Genomic DNA, 23,912 nt, shown 5'->3' with positions numbered 1-23,912 from the left:
GGGAGGTCTTTCTAAATAGACGGAGGACCCCCAAAGATGCCTTCAGCGAGACAATGGGCCGAAGAAGAAGAGGAGAGAAAAGAGAAAACTGAGCGGGATCTTCTCAATCCTGACCCATATTATGGCGGGCTTTGGCTGCGAAGGCATTTGAATATTTATTACAAATAGATAATGCCTCTTCCTCTTGTACAGTGGATGGGGGAGTTTCCTCTTTGCGCCAAGCCAAATCCTGTAGTGGGAAGGTGGCCAACCTGCATTATGCCAGTGTGGAGGAATTAGTTTATAGAGTGGAGCTGAGACGCTTGGACAGACTTGATGTGTGTGTGTGTTTCTGTGTGTGTAAGAGAGTGAGACAGACATTGTTCAACAAGCTCTAAACCTCATAAAAGTGTGTGTGTGTGTGTGTGTGTGTGGTTGGACTCTAAAGGCTCTGAATCTTCAATTAATACAATTGCTTTTGTGTCTCTCTTGGCTGATGGAACAGTCTCCAGCTTTGCGACAGAAAACATGCAGAGTGACAGCGAGAGCCAGAGGGACACGGAGATGGAGAGGAAGCAGAAGGGGAGAGATAATCTATGTGCGTGCGTTTGTGTGTGTGGGCTGCTTCTGCGGATGCCGGCATGTGCGAGTGACATCAGTGTTCTGCATCTTATTGCCGGTGCTGACGGTTCAATTAAAACGACATGTGCTGTGCCACCACCGTTTATCCCTGTCAGGTCTAAAGCAGAGTGTTCGTGCCGAGGTGTGCTACATTGGCCGTGTCAAGACCCTTAAATCCAACTTCTTCGTCATCCGCTTCTTTCCTCCGCTTTCCTATTCCTTGCAGCAATAAGTGTCTATTCATATTAATTATACTGTCATATCAAAACTTTATTAGAAAGCAAAGTTGAAGACACAAAAAGACATGAATCTAAATTGGATATGCAGTGCTTAATGCATGCTCATTTAATTTGTATACGGGAGAATCGATCGGTTGTTTTTTTAACTGGCTTAGTTTTTCTTAGAACAGCACAGTGTCAAGCTTGATTAAATAATATGGTAATGTGAATGAGGGTGAACAGCCTTGGTATGTTAGGTGGACGGTGAAGAAAGACGGCATTACAACAGCCTCCAACATCTACAGCACCTTAAAGTACAATCTTTGGTTATTTTGTGATGTTAGAGTAAAAACACATGCTTTCAGCACGTTTCCTCGCCTCCTATGGGTGATCAACAGTACTACAGCTCTCAGGGCGAGATTTATGCAAACAAAAATGGCAGTGCCCATAACATTTAGGAACCTATGTACCTGGTTATCGTCCTCCACCCAAATTTCAATGAGAGTGTCAGTCTTGGCGTAATCTCAGGTCGCACCACGCTCTTTTAATGCCATTTATTGTTAATAAGTCATTTACAAAGCTGGGGATGACGGACAACCAGCAGAATGAGTCAGCTGACTGTAAATAGGAGATGACGCCTGCTCATGCGCTCTTTGTTATCAGAGAACTGTGCCACAACCGAACCATGCTGAGCCCTGCTGTTGAACTACTAGATTTAGCGCGGCTCGGTTGTGTCTTGCACGGTCCAGTTCAGTTGCGTTCCATTTACACTCAACAGTTATCTTGGTTACCGTCCTCTGACCGTTATCGCCACGGTTTCAATAGGGTAGTTTAAATGGGGCTACTGTGTCTGTCTTCTGTTTTGGGTTTTCCTCTAATTTGAGGATGATAATACAAAAAAGTTTGCATTAAGTTGAAAAAAACAGCAGCTGTCAATTCAAAGACTAAACTGATCAACTACAACACTTGACGTGTGCTTTGGCTCACTGTGTGAATCTGTTTCATGTTCATGAAGGGCTGCATATGGTAAACTATTGTGTGAGCGTGCATGCCTGCATCTCGAGATCCTCTCGAGGATAAGAAAGCGCTATGCAGCCTGCAGTGATTGGAGCACTGAGGGTGTGCATGTGCTGGTGTCGTGGTCCACACCTGGACCAGTGCATTTTATAGTGTGCGTATGTGTCTGTGTCTCACCCGAGGGTAAAGCACTTAAGCGGTGTGTGCCTGAGTCCAAACAGCTGTGAGCATAGCAAGGCATTGAGTTTCTAAATGACTGGAGACCTGACATAGAGCCCACATGGGGAGGACACCAATGAAATATACATGTCACTTGACTAAAGAGAGAATGACAAAGAGAAAAAGTTTCTTGAGGAAGCAGTGAGGGGGTTAAAATGAGTGGGGGAAAAAAAAACAAATCAGAATGTCTCGTAAATAGACTTTATGGTCTGTTAGCAAATTTTAGTTTTGTGGAAACTGTCAAAGTCCATACTGGTCAACTCAACAGTCAGCCACTCCTGCTGGACAGGGGAGACCATTACGACTCCCCCCGTCCTCCTACACCACAGGCCAGGACTCTTGCTGTCAGCCTGACTCTATATATATGGTAATAAGTGTGTGGGACAGCAGGGTATGATGGTGCTGTGTGTGATGGAGATATAGAGGAGTGTACAGTCAAGGTTGTAGGGAACAAAATCAGGAACTATGAGCTGTTATTAAGAAACAAGACAATGGGAGTGATCAGGAATCTGAAAACCAGATGGATAGGATAAAAAGTGAAGGACAATGTGAAATGTTTTATTTCTTCTATGTGTGTCCTTGTGTCTGTTTGCCTGATTGACCAGAGGTCATGTGAACACTGGGGAGTGAGGTTGTGTGATTGTGCAGAAGGACGACCAGATATTCATAGAATTCCAGCTGGATGGACACGAAGCTTCACTCTCATCACACCTATGAGGCAGCCAGCCAAGAAAACGACACAAACTCCAACAGATCCCCAAATGGAGGCGCAATGAGAGACCAGCTGGGAATCGGTGATAAAGTTACTCTGTTTGATTTTCAGACACCAAGTGGCTGAGAATTGTCGGGGAGCAAGTTTATCCGAGGCAAATGTTTTTAAAGAAAGTAAACTCTTGGATTTGAGGAGAAAGTGGACTGGGAGACTGGAACTAATGTGTTTACTAATCATTCATAGTCATGAGACACCATGAAACTATTTTAGTTCAAAAATCCTTTTAGTAATGGATCATAGATTCAAACTTTTATTCATTTCTGGAATAGAAACATTTTTTTTCTAAAAATGATGGTGGTAATAAGTGCTTAGGAACACTGATATAAATGTTTAATTTATACTTAAAGTTGGTTTTATGCACAATTTACCAGATTTTATTTTAGTTATCACAATTGTATACAGCTCCCATCAACACAGCATAATGCTGCCATCTCCACTGTGTTTTACTATGAAGATGATGTGTTTTGATTAATATATACCAAAACACACCCTTCTGATTGACTACTGTACCTGTTAGGCCACACCCCCTCCCATATATGATTAAAGATGGATTTGTGTTCGGTGTTTGAGGACAGAAACATGCACATTCACAAGCGCAAACACAAGGCCTTTTTATGATTTTCCTCTTCTTACCTTGTTCTTGTGTGAGGATGGCGAATTGCGGTTCTTGTCCCCCTGTGGATGCGAGTTGGTGGGTGGGGAGTGTGCGCCCAGGTTGGATTGTGGCGCGAGGCTGCCACTGTGCTGCTTCGCTCCCGGGGAAACCTGCATGGCCGCCAGCTGAGCTGCATACAACTGCTGCGAGGTCAGAGACACAGGGGTGGGGGGTGGACAGTAAGAAGGAAGACGATCGAGGTGAAAAGAGGGGAGGGGAGGAAAGAAAAGGATGACATGAATAAATGAATACTTAAGAGCACACACAAAAAAAGGAAGAAGGCAACTAAAAAGCTCTAGAAGAGGAGGCCATTAGTGGCCCGGTCTCTGTTTGTGTGACAGAGGGAGATAGAGAGGGACATTTCTACTGTCACCCCCCCTCCCTCACCCCATGGGAGAAACGCTAACAGCCTCTCTGACAGGCCCAGAGATGGGCATATCCCCTCCAGGTGCATCGTGGGAGAAAGGCAAACATTCTGGCTATCGAGGTCACGCTGGAGAGCCCGGCTCTGGGATAAGGTGGAAAAAAAAAAAGATAATACAAGGAAACTGGGTCTGTTATTGTACTAACGACAATTGTAATATTGTTCGATAAAGATTTATCAATTCAATAAACTTTTATGGGAAACAAAACCCTGCTTTCTTCATCTTAATTTTGTGTTCCATTAGTTTCTAATGAATTTAAGGCATTATGGTTCTGTTGGTAAATCAAGTTTTTCCAAGTCAACAGACACACTAGAATTATTACATCTTGGAAGAGGCTTCAGTATTCCCACAACCCTCCTTTCTGTCTCAATCAAACTCATTCTGCAAAGCTCAGCTGCTTTCATGTGCTCTAATACAAATCTCCCAGACGCTGTCTTCTCACGAATTGTTATTCCTCCCTCAGAGGAGCAACAGAATGCTTAGTTTAGAGAGAAGTCACTCATGTGTTGTTTCTTTTTTTGAATAGTTATAATTGTTATTTATTTCTTGTGGAATCATTTTCTGGATGAAGATCATCGTCTTTTCTCTTTTATTTTTTTTACTTTAACTTCCGTCCTTCTGTTGGCGCTTGGCTGCTGGCCACCGGCGTCAAACAAATGCTGCTTTATGCAAATGGACAAGGAAGAGATGCTGTCACCGCTATTTCTTCTCTTCATCATGCTTTCTTTCTGCGTGCACCTCTTCCTGTCTCTCCTGACAGCCACGCTGCCTCCTGCTCTCCTTTGCTATCTTAAATAAAGAGATTAATCTCTAGGAAGAAACACAAAGACATATTTCTGGGGAGGAATCTACCTCTGACTGTCAGTCATAAGGCAGCGACAACAAACACTCTATTAACACAACTGCTGCATAAAAGAAAAACTTTTCTTTTCTCTCTTTTCAATAGCTTTTGTTGGATTCCTGCTGTAACTTCTTAATAAAAGACACTAGCCGTTCCATGAAAGTGAATTATTTTCTCAAGGAAGAATCAAAATAAGTAACATACTTTGGCTAGCTCAGATAAACACCTTGAGACTTTGCACTTGAAGAAGACAGAACTGTGAAACTGAGTTTATGCCGGAAGAAAACGTTTTTTTTATGTTTCTGTGTTGTACAACCTTTTTTTTTCTAAGTGATCTTGTGGACCTGAGTGGGTCATGTTTTTTTTTTTTTTTTTTTACAAGGAAAGCATAACTAAACAAGAAACCTGCAATTATTTATACCATTATATCATTTCTATATCATATTACCATCAGTGAGGCAAAATAGTTAATTTATTTATTTTCCCAAGGAAAACAGAATCTCTAGGAACCTTTAAATAGTAATCCAGAATAAATAGGACGTATAAATATGTAGCAACACAGAGGTATGCAGGCTTTGAATGGGAACGATTTTCGGCCCTGGCATTTTTCCATCTACACCGGCCCACTTATGAACGCCACTCCGAAAAACAAAAATTCCCAAATGTAAAACGAATATACGAATACAAATTGTGGATTAACCGATCTATCTTCAAGCATCACCAAGACTTCTATGATGCGGTTTTACTGGCTTTGGTTATTAACACAGATGCGACAGTGTCTGCTGCTGCGTAACGTCCAGCAGGGCTGCCAGATTTCACTGACTCATGTTTTCCAGCCCAAAAAAATTTCATAAACCGCCTGGATATACAAAATCTCGCCCAATTTAGACCAAAATCTATTGATCTCTTAGGCCATAAATCAAAAGAAATTTTTTTTTTACCCACACACGGTCATCCTAAACTGCCAGATTGGGAAACATCCTAACCTGGCAACAATGCACGTAAGACGGGAGAGGTTAGCCTTTAGATGCAAAACCCCATCATGCACCGCAACATGTTTTTTGCAAAATATTCAAATATAAATTCGCCAAATATAAGAGGAACATCATAGTTTGGTTTAAAAAAAGGACTTTGGTTTTATTATAATTTAGTTTGTTGCAAGGATTTTACAGTTTGAAGAAAAAGAAAATCACACCATATGCCGTCACAAGGATATGCATGACAGGGAAGGTCTATATAGACTGCATATGCACCATTTAGGTAGTTAACATTGTATTACTTCTTGAGCTCCTTGAGTTGTTTACTGTCACAGGTTGTCACCGTTATGATTTAAGGAGGGCCGGCCCTCCCATGCAATTAGGACCGGCCCACTGGACAAATGCCCAGTATCACAGATTACCAGTCCAAGCCTGGAAGTATGTGTCTATTATGACTGCAGTACAGTCAAGCAACATGGTCATTTTTCAAAAGTTATACATCCACAGAACATCAGGAATGTGGAGAACAGAAGTATCACCTTTACTAAAAATATGATAAAGTATACAAATAATTGTATTAGAAATTTGGACAGGTCCTAAATATATAAATATTTACTTATGGTTAGGATGCTAACAAGCTAAGTAGAACCATTATAAAGCTCATAAAAGACTTTTTCCTTAAGAGTTACATTTCTCAAATTCAAGCCAAAAAAAAACAAAACAAAAAAGAGGTGAAACAAAGTTGAACATCATTCCTGCTTTTTAACATTTATGTGGCTGGTGCTTTATTCTAAGCAGTTGATTTAAATGTTTGTTAATGTCAAGCAAAGGTTAGCAGTAGCATTAGCATAGTGGACATGGAAGGCGGGCAAATTTTGCGGGAGGACTCAAACTTAAGGGAAGATTATACTTGTGCAACCACACACATCAAATGTCGCTTGCGTCGGGTCGCAAACCAGTTTTGCTGGTGTGCTTCTGCAACGTTGGTCTGGAATTTCTACGGATGCACAGCAGTTTCCCGCCAAAGAACAAGGGGGAGCCTATTCGAGAACTTCGGGGGATGGTAACAAGAACTTCTTCGGCGGCGCCGGCAGGAGTGTTTATTTTCCAAAACAACATGTTTGAGGCATCCTACAAGTGGTTATACTTCCGAACCTCCTCGACCAACCTTTCGTCGAGGTTATCCATTGTTATTATCCTCGGTTATTAAAAATGGTGCACCCCGGCACCGAATCGAGAAAGACGACCCCACAGACAGCTGGAAAGGCATACTAAGGACCAATCACAGCTGCTTTTTGTCTCTTGAGGTCTGTGCAGGTTTGCGACCGTCCGACGCGTAGTCAGGATTTTTTTGAGGTGCACAGACACAGATTTGATGGTTGCAGAGGCTATGCGCCAGAAGTATAATTGGTCTTTAGAGCTTTAAATAAAAGCTCCTCCTGTAAAGCATGGTGGAGGATGGTATGCTGGAAACATTGTCTGCTAATTAACTCTGAATTTCCAGATTTCCAAATATGATATGATGGATCTTTGAGTAACGTGACATGACAACATATCAGACCAAAAGAAAACAAACATATTACACAAAAAATGTAACCTTTATTTTTAACTTCTATTTCTTTGCGTGTATTATTTATTACTAGCTAAAAAGCATTCAAATAAAAGGTTTAATTTCTGTTATTTTTTTCAGTATGTATTTCAGTACACCATTCAAATAAAAGATGAATTTATTTCATTATGTGCACATTGTGTGGACTGGGTGTGGTGCTGCAGTTGCTTTTTTTGGTATTTCACCAGGAGATCAGTCATGAGTCATTGAAAGTGTTGACCAGCTAGCTAAAATCAGATCAGCTCCTTCTTGCTCATTTCTCTTCAATTAGCTGCACTGTAGCTCCTGGAAAAGAGGTGGAGGGAAGCGCAGCCAAGCGTGAACCCCCCCCTCTCACCACTAGCTAAACTCCCCCAGCCTGTGCACCACAGGCAGTGTGCACACATTTCTGTATCCTTCATTTTGTGTATGTGTGCGTGTGTTTGAGTCCTGCCATATTCGGACCACTGGTTCAAAAGCCTCTTTATTTGCGGACTGAATCGAGTTCCATTACAAGGCCAGCCCGCGTCACTCAAAGGCTGCTCAATGGGCCGGCGAGAAATGACGTGCACGCACCCGCTCCTGTGCACACATGGACACACGCACGCACATGGCGCAGAGGGCAGCGGCACTGTGGAGCGTGCCCAGAGCGTAGCCACAACGACATGCATGTCAACAAACAGGAAGTGACAGCGCAAAGCCCCCTGGGGTGACTGGAGGAGTGAACGCACACTGGCACAAACATACACACAAACATACACACACAGACTTACACATAAACAATGAGTGGAAGGGGGGTCTGAAAATTCAATTGAAGTTGCTGGATGAGACCAAGGAATTTAAAATGTCACTCTTTGGTCAGGCTACTGCTGCGTTTTGTGTGTGTGGGCTTCCATTAAGACCTGCTTCTCACTCCTCCTGTCCTTAATCCCCTAATGTGAGACCAGAAACATCTGCATGTTTGTGTAAGCTCATGTTAACGCGGTTAGTGGTCAGTGAGTGCTTCTTGCTCTCGCTGACACGCAGCCGTCAATCTTTTAGTGTGTGTGTGTGTGTGTGTGAGCCTGTGCTGCCAGAGCTCTATTGATGGACAATGTGAGACTATTGCAGATCCCAGACTCAAGACATACGGCGATTGTTTGGGCTCAAAGCTATTGACACGGCGCTGAAAACAATAAGGTGTTTGTAAGGGGGGATCTGTTTCTGTTTTTGAGTCATTGTCAATATCTGCAGCTTTAGACAGATTACAGGCCGGCTTTATCCCTGCGGTCCACGTTAGCAGAGGTTCAGGGCAATGCGAGTGCTATTGTTTACATGGACAAAAGGAGAAGCGTATTGATCTGAAAGGATTGTCCTCCATCATGTTTTTGTGACTCAATGATTAGGTGTTCTAGTACTTTAGGAAACAGGAAAAAAGCATTTAGAGCCTGATGCAGCCATGTGACGAAAACCTTTTAATAGTTTTCTTCTGATTCGCATCAATTTTAAAACCTTTCAACTTTTTCTTGTCTTGGTAGCCCTCATGTTACAGAGAACCTTACAAAGCGCCAAAATGTTGCCTCTTTTTCTTTGCCAAAAGCTCTAACTCTTTCCGATCTGAGCAGAGCTTTAAACAGCAATTTTTGAGTCTTCCAAAATATCCTGAACTTGATTTTGTTGCTCATAGAAACATTCACTAAGAAATAAGACCTGATGTAGCATGTTGTAGAAAGAGCTATCGGCTACTTTCTTACGTCCATCTTATTGTTGACTTTTATCATACCGTCCTGTCAATACCTGAGCGGTGTATCTCTGCAGCTCCTCCAGAGTAACCAGCTTTTCCCTCGGATGCATCAAATGACCCCTATAGCTTAATCCTTGACTTGTCAAATGGTTGTTCACTAATTGTCTACAAGTCACATAAAATACAGCTATTGCTGTTATTTGTGACTTAAACGAACAATCACTAAGATTGTTTGATTTGTTATCAAGGCTTTAATAGGAAACATAAAAACCTGGCAACAAAGCAAATACAGGGGCAAGAATTTCCCTAACATACCAGCTATCTCTACAGCCTTGATTGATTTCCCATTTGTTCCTGCTTATCACATAAATTTCTAGGAATCAATTATCGCCTCTAGTAGGAGAGATACCAACACAGACAGAATTCCCATGTCCTGGAAAACTGCTTTGCTGTTATTCCTCTGCTTGCCTGATAAGGGGGTTTTTCGTGCAGAAACAAGTCACTCCATTGATTTCTCCTCTACCTTTTCTCATCTGTTCCTTCCTCCTCCCCCCTCCCTCTCTCTCTCCTGCCTCTATCCGCCTGCCCGTTGTTCGTCCATCTATGTCTCCGGAGTACAGTGCGATAATCCAGGACAATATGTTCCAACATCTGCCTCTCCATATGATGCCTGACCCACGCTGTTGACCCTCTTTTAAACGCACGCATGCATTTTCTTCTCACACATCCACCTACCACCTTCCCCTCTGTTTAGTGTGTTCCTCCTTTTAACTGATCCTCTGGTTCCTTTCCAGCATTATCAACATTTCCTAGTCTCATTTTCCATTTGTTTGATGTGAATAATGCCGTATCAATGGTATGAAGGGTCAATAGGAAGTCAGATTAATATGCTCTAATGCACAATGTCCCACTCATCCCCGAGATTAACACGCTAAATGCCAACCTAGCACCCTCCAAAGCCGCTACTGCCATGAAAAACCCTCTGTTAAGCCACCATTGACTGGAAGAGCTACTCTGCACATTTCTATGGAAGACGTTAGAAAAGAAGATGACGGAGAAAGCTTTAAATCATTGAGATTAAACATTTTTTTCAAAGAAATGCACTTATCGCAGAGCTTTTGAGAGATCTGCTCTTAGTCGTCTTTTATCCCGCGAATTCACTTGTTATGGCGTGTCAGCAGGTCAAAAGCTATGGTTTCTAAGCATGATTTCTTGCCTCTTATCTAAAGTATGCATCAGTTGAAGAGGAGAATATTTTCCAAGTGCGCACAACGCTATGGGAAAATACAATATGTGATACCATCAGGGTAGCGTATAATAATCAGCATTAACCTATGATAATCAACAAAGGGGTCTGAGAAGATCTTAAGAGCAGCACAACTACGTACACTTAAAACTTAATCGAGTGTCAGAATTTGATCAGTCCCACACATAAGGTGCATAAGAATAACTATAATGTTACCCTTAATATATATAAAAAAGGTTTCAAGAGAAAGATCATACAGTATTTGCTTGTTTCCCACTTCTAAAAAGCTGATGATTTCATCTCAAAAGAAGGAACGAGGTTTGCTACTTACAGTATTTCCCTATAGATGACGTATTGTTACTTTTGTTTCTGGCATTATGCAAACTAACTGGTTTTACAACGAATATAGATAGCTTTATAAAACCAATCCAGCTCACTTCAGCTACAGTATAGCCAAATGAATGATTTATTATTTAATTGTATAAAGTAATCAGGAGTCACCACCCATGTGAACGTGTCTCTGACGTGTCATTTTTGCATTAAATGAGTGATCAAAGTTTTGCAAAAGTTTTGGTTGATTGGACTTTTTTTATATTCCCCAATGCAATTTTTTCCACTAATTGAAACGTCTTTAAATACAAATTAACATGAATTCAACACACTGTAGTAAACACATAAATGGAGGGAGAAGATCTCTTTCAGTCATCAATGCACACATTAAGGATACACAGGAACTCTTTCAAGCTGGACACCGTTTCATTCACAACACCTGTCCCATCAATGAGGAATCAGAATCAGAAATACTTTAATAATCCCAGGGAGAAATTATTTTAGTTACATTACTCCATATGTAATAGCGTGACTATAGCACCAGTTTGATATAACGCAATTTCATACAATATGTATAATTAGGGGGTCCCTGCTCCATTTCTCCAACAGTTACAGTAGGGGGTCCTTGGCCTAGAAAACATTGAAGACCCCTGCTTTAGGGGTTAAGCCAGATATCTGAGCTTTGTTTCTAAACCATATACATATAAGGAACGTTAGAAACAATAAAACACTCAGCAGGAGTGTGGAGGACTGAGCAGACTGGAATGCTTCGAGTCTATAAAATCTCACAATTAATCTGTTATATCATCGACCCAAATACGCACAAATTTTAAGGGAAGTGGTGGCCTAAAGTTTAAGACATTGTTCTTGGATCCCAGAGTTTTCAAGTTCAACTCCCTCTTCTACGGACTGCCACTCTGGGTCCCTGAGCAAGACCCTTAACCCCACACTGCTCCCTAGGTGCCACACAATGGCAGCCCATTTCTCCACAAGGGGATGGGTTAAATGCAGAAAGTGAATTTAATTGCCTTTTTAATTGTAAAAATGTAATGGCAATAGAGTTGAATTCTGTCTCTTCTTTGCTGTCCGTGGACATTTGCAAGAGTAAAATGCAAACACAGAAATGCACATTTTCAGTGAAAATTCATAGAATAAACTAAGCTGGTTCCTGATTATACCTGCCGCCATGTCTTACTTAGAGATTTGGTCCTTTAATGTTACTGTAGCTTCTGAAAAAAACAGTACATCTTCATAGCTACCAAGGACATTCAAGCTCCATTTGATCTTCACCTTATGAACTCCTGACTTATCCTAATAAAGATCATTAACAGCTTTTGCTGAAAAGACATCAAAAGGTTGAGAAGGAGAAGTCTTAGTGTGCCAATGATCTTAATGAAGATTGTAATTTATAACATCTCGGTTTTAAAAGGTTAACACTGCTTGCTTAGTGGCACTTATTTGCTTTTTATCTACTTTTCAATGTCTTATATAAAGGTTAATTACGAATTAGTGAAAATTTAAACAGTTGGTAGCCCTTTGTTCTCAGCAGCAGGGTGCTTTCAACAGCTTCAGAACTTATATTGTGTCAGTAGGGGTCTAGGATGCCCTTCAGTAGTGATATTACGCCCGTTTCATGCTCCCTTAGTGGAAGTACCTAAAGCATTGTAGCATTAATAATACTTTCACGTGTCTTTGCATGCTAAAGCAGACTGTAGCTACATTTTAGTTTTTTTGCAGAGCCATAATTTAGTGAAGGTTATCTCAGAGTCTCGTCTCAGCAAGAGAAACACCTCCTTATCAAATGAGGGCGCCATGACAGCCCCGGAGGAAATCCTTCCACACTGAGACATCTGCACTCGTGTTAGCCTGGGCAAATCTGTTCCTCTCTGACAAAGCCTTAATCTCATCAGCCAACTCTGTCAGTGTGAGGACAAAATCTGTTACTGAGATGATTTGTTTTTTTCTGCTTCTTATGGGTCTTTTTTTAACTCCTCAATTCTGGCTAAAAACAAAACAAAAACTAATCTAAGGTGGACAAAGCTGCTCAAGCTGGAGGTTTTAAGTGAACACAAGCAAACATATGGACGGCTAGATTGAAGCAGCGATATAAGACAGAGAACATTATTCTCGGCCTAAACACACACACATAATAATGAAATCAGAGTGGACAGCGGGGTCCGTCCTCCGTGGTCGAGTTACAGTTCTGTTTCATTCTCCCTGTTGTGTCTAGCATATGGGGCGTCACGTTTCTCTGACAGGTGCAAATGTATTACGCGCGCACTGTGGCAAACCCCTTAACCCGTTTCTTACCCCCATCGTTCCCTTTGTTTGTGTTAGCGGTCAGCAAAAAACATGTTAATGTACGTGACAAGCTGCGTGTGTCAAAGCAGCTGCTCCATCTAGACATCTGTGCATGTTTGTGTGTGTGTTACACTTAATAATTATTCACATTCAGGAGGCAGAGGTGGCGAGCCCAATACTGGAGATTAATGCCTTTCAGAAAGGCAGCTGATGGGACGCCCGTATGGGCTCTTAACCTCTAACAGTCAGGGCCAGGATGCCCATGTGATTTCTAGTGGAAGAGTCTAATGTTCTGCCTGAAAATGGACAAAACACAAAGTTGTCGTCTCATGTTTTTGCCCTCCACTTCTGGTGTTAAAGCGCATGTATATTAGAAATACGTTTTTTAGAATACCATCATAGGAATCTCATTCTACAGTCATGATAAACATGATAAAGTCTGGGCCTGCATGGGGAAAAATGCTGTACAAGCTTAAATCTAGGATGACTCAGAAGAAGAAAAAAAGGTAAAATATCAAACGATAGCTCCTTATTTATGAAAATTAGCATTTGTAGTTCTTTTTTTTCTTTGAATAGAGACCCAAAATCCATGATTAATCATTATGATTTATCAGAATAGGTCTCCCCTATGTGTGCTGACACCCACTGTCAACATCTCTGCAGGAGAACATCAATCGGCTAAGGTTGCATTGGATAAATCCATGTGATTTTTTGAGCTCTGATCATACAGTTCACGTTCTCGCTGTATCTTTCTGATGTCCACACTTTGGCTGAAAGTGACAGCTGCGCGGCCCCTCCTGCCCGGGACTGAGCGCGGAGCAGCGGGCGGCATGTGTTGTGTGAAAGCTGCTGGGCTTTAGGGATTTGTTCACAATGATAGCGTTCACGAAGGAAGAGAGAATCTGGGAAGGTGTTTTCTTGAACGTGTTGTTTAATAGATGATGGAGACTTACTTGGAGCTGCAAGGGACCCAGGCCCGGCGTGGCGGCGGCAGCGGCAGCCATTGTTGTGGGGATGAGCTGGAGAGGGTAAGGGTCACCTAAGGAGGGCAGAGGAGGTTTGCTTTTAGACATTTTGCTGCCTTAAATTTAAACATCATTTAAAACATTCCATCAGGGGAATTAACACACCAGTTGCTCCTTAGTCTCGACCATATCTCTGTACGGTTAGCGAATACTCTTTATTTCAAATGATTCTTACTTCATTACAATGCCCCCCACTGTTTCTATGCATCTTTTGATTGTATCCATACCACCTTCATTCCTCGCTCGTCATGAATCCCCTCTTCCCTTCCTCCACTACCACCTGAGTCCCTTTCTGCAGCTGTTAAAGCCCTCCTTTGTGTGCTCTGCCGGTTGGGCCCTAATGAAAAGCCTGATTGTGTGTCCTCCTCCTTAATACCCCCTGACAAAGAGCAGTGAGGTGAGGGGATTCTGATAAAGCCATCCCCAGCTCCATAATTAAGAGCTGTGAACACCAATTTTGGATGCCCCTCCTGTTATTTCTGTCTACTGTACCTTTAGATGTTTCTTATCAAGTCTCATATTCCTAGATCACTTTGTCTTTTTAACTTTCACTTTTCTTAAGTTGGTCACTTCTTCTTTACTCCTACTTTCTTTAATCTACATGCATGCCCTCTTGCAGGGATAAAAAAATGAGAAATAGACGGACTAGACAGGGGAAGGACATTAAAGTTCAGGAAGAGTGAATTAAAGAAAACAGAGGAAAAAGAGATGAGTGGGTGATTAGTAAGAAGAGACAGGGGATAAAAGAGGCCAGAGATGAGGGGGAAAGAGGATATGGAAGACAGCGAGACACACTGAGAGAGGATATTGTGTTTAATTATCATCATGTTGTATAAACATAGTGTTTGACAGCCCTGATTTGCACTTGGACATGCCCACTAACCACGGTTGCACCTTTTGGAAGAGGTCAGCCGTTATTTCATCCAGGAAACTTTACTCCTCATGGAGGAAACTTGAGAATGTTCTCTGGGCTTGAACTTGTATCTTTGACCTAAACCTTCTGCACAGGGGTCAGCCTCTTGGCTCCATCAGAAGCTCCCATTGTGTGTACGTGCCTATGCAAATTTGTGTGTAAGCATGCACCCTAGCGTGGCATAAGCCAGACTTTCCTTGCAACATATTTTCCCATCTAACTTGGCTCTTTGGAGGAAAAAAAACAAAAAACAACAAAAAGCGAAGTGGAGACATTCTTTTTTCCAGTGGGGAGAGGGCAGGAGGGATTAACGAATTATTTCAGGACTGTGTATTCTAGGAGATTGGTCTTTTCTACTGGCTTCTTAAGCAAACATGAGTCCAGTGGATATTTATGCTCCTCCTGGGGGTCGCTGTAACAAAAGGGAGAGGGACAGGGAAAAGCAAACATGTTGCTCTTGGCTCTGGGACAGAGGCGAACCAGTCTGAGATTTCTCACCAACAAAGAGACGAAAGACGAATTCGAATGGAGGAACGAGCAAGAAATACACCAGAGATTAGCTGCTCTGACCTGGTGTCATGTTTCACTGTTTAGGATTCAGTCAAATCTTTAAGGTACATGTTACCAAGTCCGGTTTGATTGTTAAACACTCTAGGAAAGTTTTGATAACACCAGAATTTCATTTCATCTAAACTAATAAAGCTTTTAAAGTTAAACGCTTGAATTATAACATTATAATTGCCACCTTTAAGAGGAGGACTTCCACCCAAAAACACCTAAAAGATGCACTCCTCTTTGCACAACCTCACTAGAACCTTCAGAGTCCCAGGTCCTTTCTTTCGCACACGCTTTAGCAATCTTCCCAAGATCTTTGGAAAATAAATTTGCCCACAGCCTCACAAATCCTCCTCCAAACATAAGAGTGGGTACCAAACCCACTTCAAATGTTTGCCAGAAATCTTTATTTAATCTAAACCTGAGCATTTTAAATACCAATAGAGTTAATTTAACTTTTCATAGTTACATTTGTGATGGTAGGAGAGACCTTTTTTAGGCTACAGGCATCCTGACTAGTCATACGACTTGTAAATAGCGTTTGAAGGTTGTTATGGTAACACTGTGAATTATTTTTTGCTGTAGATCTCCAACAGAAAGCTTTAGAGATTAATATTAACCTTACATTCCCTGGGGGCAAGAAGGGTAACATAATCTCCCACATTTGGTTTACTTGACAAATATGGATTCTCATCCCACTTAGGAACAAAAAAACATAAAACAAGTGATCTGTGTCCCCTTGTGGCAGCGATACCCCTAACATACCTTTCCTGCTATTGTATCTTTTCTTTCACCTCAGACAAACCTTCAGTGTCTGTTTCTCACTCTATAATAATGTATTCAATTCCAAGGTTATATTTTCTGAATGTGATCATTTTTAACTCTTATAAAAGAAGCAACCTTAAGCATCTTTAGTAGAAGAATCAATACATTTGACTTTAAAAAATTCATAATTGCTCTCAAGGTGTTGAAATGTCTCGCAATGAGAATAAAACCAGTTTTCTTGTGTTTATTTTTGCATGTTTAGTCCTAATATTAAGGCTTGTAATCACAGAGGATCCTGCTGATGCTGTGCAAACATGGATGCTTAGAAATCCATCCTGCGTGCAAAATGAAAGAAAATCTATTCATATCTTAGACAAAATGCCATGAGAATATGTCAGAGCACAATGCTACACATGTCCTATTTAGAGCTGCGGCACCAAACCCCATCGCTTCACAACAACTTCGAAAGTTGCCAGAGAGTTTTCTCAGGGGCGGCTTGGCCTGCAACAGTGTGCCAGTCCGGTTGGAGTTGGCTGAGGCAGCGAAAAGACAGGCCCACTACTTGTTAGGGTATTTACGTGGGCCGTGGGTGTGGGTGAAGATGGCACTAATTAAAATGGAGTGGACTTGTTTGGGAAGCTGTGAAACTCTGAGCCGGGTGGGGTTTGGGGTGGGGATGCGGTGTGTGTTGTTTTTTTTTTTGTGCGTTATCATTGAAGTTTTTTTAGAACATTTCATTTGCTGGAGTCGGGTCTAGACGTGAGTGCGTGTGTGTGGGTGTGTGTGGTAGTGCAAGTGGGCTTTGTTGGAAAAGCATTTTGGCTGCGTTCTGTGTTAATGTGAGGAGAACCTGGGGCAGGTCACATTACCACCAATTCCCCCCACCCCCCCTTCTGCTAACCCCCCCACTGTGCATTTATTCCCAGCATCCCCTGGCAAGCTACAGTCCCTTTTTCCTACAGTACGTCCCTCTCTCTCTCTCTCTCTCGCTATCATGGTAAACAACACATTGCCACACAGCCGGAGTGTAATGGCCAAGGAAAGAAAAAAAAAAAGTCCTGAAGAACGCCTTCATTTTGTTGCTTTTATATGTCAAAAAATAGACAAGACAAAAGGAAGGAGCCAAAAGGACTGAGTGAAAGCGGGAGAGATACTGAGAGTGTAAACAGGAAGGCTGTATTTGGACTGCTTTTTCTATTAAGAGGGAGATGTTGTTGTAAGGCCGAGCTCGCCTTTTGGGAAGCAACCAGATTCGTCATGTGGGAGAACGCTCAGCCTCTACCTTTCTTAGTGGATAACATATGAAGCATTCCACATGAAAGTTATTTTCCTGAAAGATACCTCTCCTCCTAAACACAAACACAGTTTATACGCCCATCTTGAGCCTGCATGTAATATTTACCCAAGATTTCTGAACACCTCCTCTTTCCAGCATGGCATTGATCATTCAACGGACAATTTCATCAAAATTTTTGTCATCAGATATGGAGGTGTTTGTTTAAACTCGTTGGTCTCCTGGCACCAGGCAGGAAATTTCCTTAAAATGGGTTGAAGGGTTAAGCTTTTCCAACTGCTAGCTGCTTCATTTATTCAAACATCAGTTTTGATGATTAACACCCAACTTTTAAGCACATAGCTGTTGATTTAAAGTGAAACAAAAGGTACCTCTTCATTTTGCTTTGACAACACCCCAGGCAGTAAAACAGACCCACTGCTTAAGGTTGAACCAAAGTTCCTCAGTTTAAAGTCCCACCCTAACTTTACTAAATATACTTTAGACGATTTAGTCCAATTAGCGAAACTGGAAGGTTATTATTTCTTGGTTGATAATCTCTAAGTTCACAGTGATCTAACTCACTTCACTATTAAAAGGGATGCTGATTTTCCAGGATTTTCTAACAATGGGCTATTCTAACTTCCTTTTCCTGAATGGCCAAGAAGTTGATCTTAAAAAGCCACCTCCATGCTAGGAAACCATCTATTTTCCTTCACGCTTATCCCAAGTGAGGTTGCAAGGGGTGCTGGTGTCTATCTCCAGCTGTCTACGAGTGAGAGGCAGGGTACACCCTCTACAGGTCACTAGTATATCGCAGGGCAACGCAGAGACCAACAACCATTCATGTACACACTAACACCTAAAGAGAATTTAGAGAAGCCAATTAACCTAACAGTTATGTTTTGGACTGTGGGAGGAAGCTGGAGTACCCAGAAAGAACACATGCATGCTCAGGGAGAACATGCAAAGTCCATGCAGAAAGACCAGGATCTTTCTGCATGGAGAGACTCAAACCCGGAACCTTCTCGGTGCGGGGCAGCAGTGCTACCTCATGCGCCACTGAGTAGCCCTGCTAGGAAACCAACATATCAAAATAAACATCAGTTTCATGCACTCACTGCAGCCAGGCTTGTAGTTGAACCCGGGGGGCATCAAAAAGCCCTGCTGGGCTGCGGCGGCGGCCAGGGTCCGCTGGTCAGGAGGAAACACTGGAATCATCAGTGGAGGGAGTTGGCCCTGGACCTGCTGAGGAAGGAGGGAGAAAACGGGGGGGAGGGGTAAAAATGGAAAAGAAATATGGGAGATAGAAGAAGAGAGGATGGAAAGAAAACATTTAGAAACATTGTACAGGTCAACAAGTCTACATGAACGAACTTCAAGGCTGAAATGCTTGAATCAAAAGAACATTGTTATAAATAAAGTATTTTTATGTTGAAATAAAAGCTGAAACTTTTGAAATATTGCGAGGTACAAAATGGAAGTAGAAAAAAAGAAAAGAAAATAAACCCTGTCACCCAGTCATTTCAAGCCACAAGGACAGTTCACTAAACTGTAACAACAGCTGGGCTTTTTACTCTTATTTGGACGATGATGTTCTCTCTCTTCTCTCCGCACCAAACCTAAAAGCCTGCAAACTCGCAGACGCCACCCTCTCTGCGTGCCTGTCGGCAGGAAGCCATACGACTTCATAAGGTTTCCAAGATTTTAAAAGAAGATTCAGGAACAGAAAGACAGAAAGAAAAAAAGTCTCCTCCGTTGGGTGACTTTGGCAAAGACGACAGGAGAGAGAGAGAGAGGAGGAGACAGATGGTTGCACTAAACAGCGTTCTGCCAAGAACAACACACAAAAGCTTGCATGTGATGGACTGAGTGACAGCTAGGATGAGGAGGAAAGTGGGGGAAAAGGTGCATTTAAACAGATCTTATCTCGATGGGAGCTGGGATGAGCCAGACAGTCAGAGGCCTCAAAGTCGCGTTAAAGGAAAGTACATCGTGGTTTTATAATAAATAAATCTTTTTTAAGATATAATGCAGTGCTGTCATTGGCAAACTGTTTCGCTTTTGAACATTTCGGAATGCCAACATTACAATGCACGCCTACAACACTCTGAAATAAATGAGAAGAAGCAGGCCCTTCAACATGACCACTTATCCAACACATTACGCCTGTACCTTTTCTCCCTGCACCTGGGATTAAACCAGACAAGTCTGCAAGGATTAGAGTGAAAAACTTGTAAAAAGGCCCCTTTAAATTCAATCCTTTAAAGTCTTGAAGCCTTTGACCTGTATGTGTGGCTACAAAAGCACTCTTCCCTCTTTGCAGCTCATCTCCTTTCCTCTCTCTCCATTCTGTCGCTTTTATTTTGCCAGGAGGCCAGAGAGGTAATGGCTGAATAGGATAATAGGCAGATAAAAGCTGACTGATGTGGAAAATTGATCTGGAATGATTGAAACGGCTGCACAATCATAAGGAAGGTGGTGCTGGTGGTGCCTCGGTACAATCAGGTAATATCTCAGCACTTGAAGTGGTTAGTGTTTGAGACGGTGTCGCTCAGTGCTAACAGCGCTTTTACAGCGTGCTGTAAACCCTCCCCTCCCGATCCTTTCCTGCAGCTCCTACGTATTGGCATGCGACTGCCAGCAGCACTGTAATCAAACTATCACAGCGCAGAGGGAATAGTGCCGCTCTCTTCAAGCAACTTCTCTACCCCGCCTTTTTTCCCCCCCTTACACCAAAAACAGTAATTACTCTACCGTTTTTGGTTAACCATAAACCGCCGGGCTGCCTGTGCGCCGTGCGATCAGGCAGCGGACGGGACCCCCGCAGGGACGAATCACAGACAGAACTGTTCTGCTTTGCCTTTCAGGCCTAATTGGACATATGCTGGAGTAGAGCTGGCTAGCAAAACTGAAATGTACCAAAGGGAGGAGAGAAAAGAAGGACGATAAGTTCGAGACGGCCAAAACACGTGCGCTCAGAGCATAGATGCACTGTGTGACGTCAGCGTGTGCACAAGGCTATGCTTCTTTCTTTCTGCAATTGAAATTATCACAGAAACCCCTTCAAAGCATCCAAGGCTTCTCCCTTCTCTTATCTTTTCTTCTCTTTTGATCTCATAACAAAAAGCCTGCACACAATGGAAAGACATTAATCAGCCTACAGGACTGTTGCATAACATATTCAGGTCTGAAAAAAACACAACAAAAGGACAAGAAAAAGACACAAAAGCCGAAAAGAAGATACAGATCAACATTAGGAAAGGTTTCTAGTAAAAAACTCATTTCCATATGTTGATATTGCAGATATTTCCGCTTATGAGCAGCAACACCAGCCTTGGATGCTGTCTAGAATAAATGCGTCTTGGCTATGGAAGAGGCTAGACTCCCATGTATTAAAGAGAATATATGCTCCTGATTTAGAAACCAAGTTTTATGCGTTTCTGCTCAGAAAATTATTCCCACATCCTTATGCTGCAACTTCTGTGATGTGGAATATGTTTTAAACTTTTATAGGATGATTACAGTGCTTTGCATAAAGGCAAAACATTAAATCTGTCTCATCTGATCAGAACACATTCTCCCACGTTTGCTGTGTCCCCTGTATGACTTTAGCTTTCTGTCAACATTGACTTTCCTCCTGCCACAGCCCCACAAAGACTTGATTTAGGGAATGCACCTCTCCAAAACCTTTATCCCGGACTTGTTTTCTCACTTTTGTTCTCTAATGTACATCTAATGCCTTTACAGAACAGTTGGATTTCTATTAAAACGAGGGACTGTTTACTCTTCAAGAATTTAAATTTACCGGTAGTAGATATGTAGTTATATACTTAAGGTTAGGCAATATATTAATTTAAATATGATACTTTTGAGCTTGTGTTTGTTGCAATGGTGCAATAAGTCCTTAAATGTATTTGCCCTGATATGGGATTTAAATTTTGTCTTAATCTTTTGTCTTGCCTTAATCAGTACTTTATTTAATACCTTAAAATGAGCTGGAAGTTCAGCCTCATCATATGTCAACTTTGCAAGTGAGAAAAAAACAACAGAAAGGGTTTTCTAAAACAGAGGAGAGTACAGAAATCAGAGACAAAGGGACTAAGAAAAGAAAAATGATATTTAGAGGAACAAAGAAAGAGGCAGGCCAGGTCTTTGAGACAATCTGCAGATTTCACATAAAGGAAGAGGGAGATCTGAAACAGTTGGCACTATGGAGAATAATGCATTCCTCAGCTTTTCTTTCTCATCAGGCCTAAAGCGAACATGAAAACCTACAAAACACACAGACAAAAGACCACACTACTGCTTCTGTAGTCTGCTGATGTGGAGAACAAGAAGCTCTGCACCCTCCTCCATGTCTGAAGGAGAAACCTGAAGCAAACGCGACTGTAACTCGTCTGCAAAATTCCTCTAATCAGTGATAACCCAAAGAGAAAACAAAGAAAGACACTCTTAGTAAAGGGGGGAATCACAAATACATGACAAACAAATGTGAGACTTTATCTTGAGAAGTTTCACAGGGCCAAAGTGGACGGAAAGAGAAAAATTACTTTGGCAAAACAAATTCTGAGGAAAATGTTCAAAAAAAAAAAAAAAATAGTAGTAGATAGAAACAACAGAAAGATCGGCAGAAGGAGCGCGAGGAAAACTCAGAGAGGGGAGCAGGAGTTGGATAATTGGCAGCGAGATGAGGCTGCGTTCACCACGCGCCAGGCGGCACAGCTTGAACTTAAAGCGCCGCTGCGGCATAATGAAGATGTGGCCGCTAATTAACATATGGGGTGCGAAACAGGTTGGTTGGCACGCGGCGCGCTGAAAAACTCCAAGGTAAAGTTATTATTGGGGAGTAATTAGCTCTATGAAGTTAATGCGCCGAACAATAGCTGCCAGCGCCGCACAATATGGCTCGCCTCTGAGCGCGCGAAAAAATAGCCCCCACTAAAGTGCGAGTCCCACAGCTAAAATCTGTTGGCGACCATATGTTATGGCAATTAATGCAAGACCTGGATGACCTATTGCAGGAGAGGTGACGTACGAGCATTAGAACCAATAATTAATTTGGGCAGAGAGAGAAAGAGAAGCAGAGATACGGCTGCTTTTTAATATTAGTCCATTAACTTTCTATGGACGGCGCTATTAGGCCAGTCTCCTGTGAATGCAGGGCCATGGTTCAGGAGGAAATAACTCCCTGATGGCTTGGATGCACAGACCAGAGTGTGTTAGTGTGTGTTAAAGGCTCTGATAGGCTGGGTGAGTCTCAGTGGTAAAGGGGTGTGTGTGAGTGTGTGTGCCCACGTACGGACACGCAGGCGTACAGTGTGAACGGAAAGCACAAATTACTCGGGCTGCTGTGTAATGGTGGTGATTAAACAATTACACAGGCAATTGGGCTAGGTGCAGCTATGCAAAGGATACAGAGGTGCTGCTGGGGTTTTGAGCGCTACAAAAGGTGTTTTCTCTGTTGTTCTCTCCATCTGACATCATGAGCTGAAGAGTTGCCACCAAAGTTGATAACAAGCTTGTTAGCGACTGTCCTCTGCGGTTGTAAACCTTTTGAAAGCATCAAGTGGTTTCACTTTGCTCTGAATTTCATCTCATTTTTTTGATTGGGAACCTATAGTGCCAGGGAGTCTTGATGAGATGAAAGATGACACACAGAGTGGGCTTGACCGTGCAAGTGTGTTTCGGTTGACTAACGTTTGATTCATTAGCCTAAAAAACAAGCTCGCATATTCTCATCCCTCTGTTTCAGACTGCATTGTCTGTTTGCGCTGCTGTTCTCTGAACATGCGAGCGCTCGCTCTCAAGGTAAGCCCTGAGCCGCTCGGCAGGTGAGCTCCTTTCATCCCCGTCGCGCTTCCCTGCGCGGCTGCAGCAGTCGTCCCCCGGCGGCTCTGGGGGGGGCCTCGCGGACAAGACGTTTAATTAGAATGAGACGGAAAGTAAAGGGAGCTGGAGGTAAATGTGCTCACCTCTTCCAGTTTAACAAGATGGCCCCCAGCAGGGGGGTAGTGTGTTAGGGAAAGTGCATGTGTGTGTTCTTTTGTGTTTTTGCATGTTGTGATTGGGAATTCTTAGCTTAACAAAAAGTTCCCTAGGATTCGACAAAAACGAAGGTCAGTTTTGCTTGCCCTGCAAAGCCTAAAAATAACTTGTCCCATGTGTTTTGAAGACTCATTCATCTTAAGGCAGGGGTTAAGGTGGAGCTAAGATGCTGGTTAAAAATATGGACTTTCTAACGCACACAAATGCGGTGATCTAAAACTTTCCTTATAGCTCTGGTTGCATGTTTATGGCAGTTTGAGGGTGTTTTTCGCAATTTTCTGCAAAATTGCATTGCCTTTTACTTCATTCGTCACCCAAACGATTCCGAGCAGCTTCCCTCTCTCCAGTCAAGCAAAGGAAATTCAAATCGTCCCACAGCATAATGCTGCCACCACTTACCTCGTTTTTTGTTGTGAGCATC

General features: G+C 42.3%; 1 protein-coding gene across 8 annotated transcripts in view; it reads right to left on the bottom strand.

Annotated features, from left to right (window-relative positions):
* The window catches only part of sox5 (SRY-box 5), a 93,259-nt gene that overhangs the window by 16,867 nt on the left and 52,480 nt on the right, over positions 1 to 23,912 (bottom strand). For 6 of the 8 annotated variants that reach the window (XM_015397567.1, XM_015397625.1, XM_015397603.1 and 3 more), the window contains 3 exons: positions 18,565 to 18,691; positions 13,866 to 13,951; positions 3,460 to 3,624 (listed from right to left, as the gene is read on the bottom strand). In XM_015397567.1, coding sequence (XP_015253053.1) covers positions 3,460 to 3,624; positions 13,866 to 13,951; positions 18,565 to 18,691 — 378 coding nt within the window. The remainder of the gene's footprint in view (positions 1 to 3,459; positions 3,625 to 13,865; positions 13,952 to 18,564; positions 18,692 to 23,912) is intronic. The other 2 variants (XM_015397594.1, XM_015397585.1) reach the window with 2 other exon arrangements.

Source organism: Cyprinodon variegatus, unplaced genomic scaffold (assembly GCF_000732505.1).
Source record: "Cyprinodon variegatus isolate N-32 unplaced genomic scaffold, C_variegatus-1.0 Scaffold28, whole genome shotgun sequence".
Lineage (NCBI taxonomy): Eukaryota > Metazoa > Chordata > Actinopteri > Cyprinodontiformes > Cyprinodontidae > Cyprinodon > Cyprinodon variegatus.
This window is presented reverse-complemented; position numbering and strand designations above follow the sequence as displayed.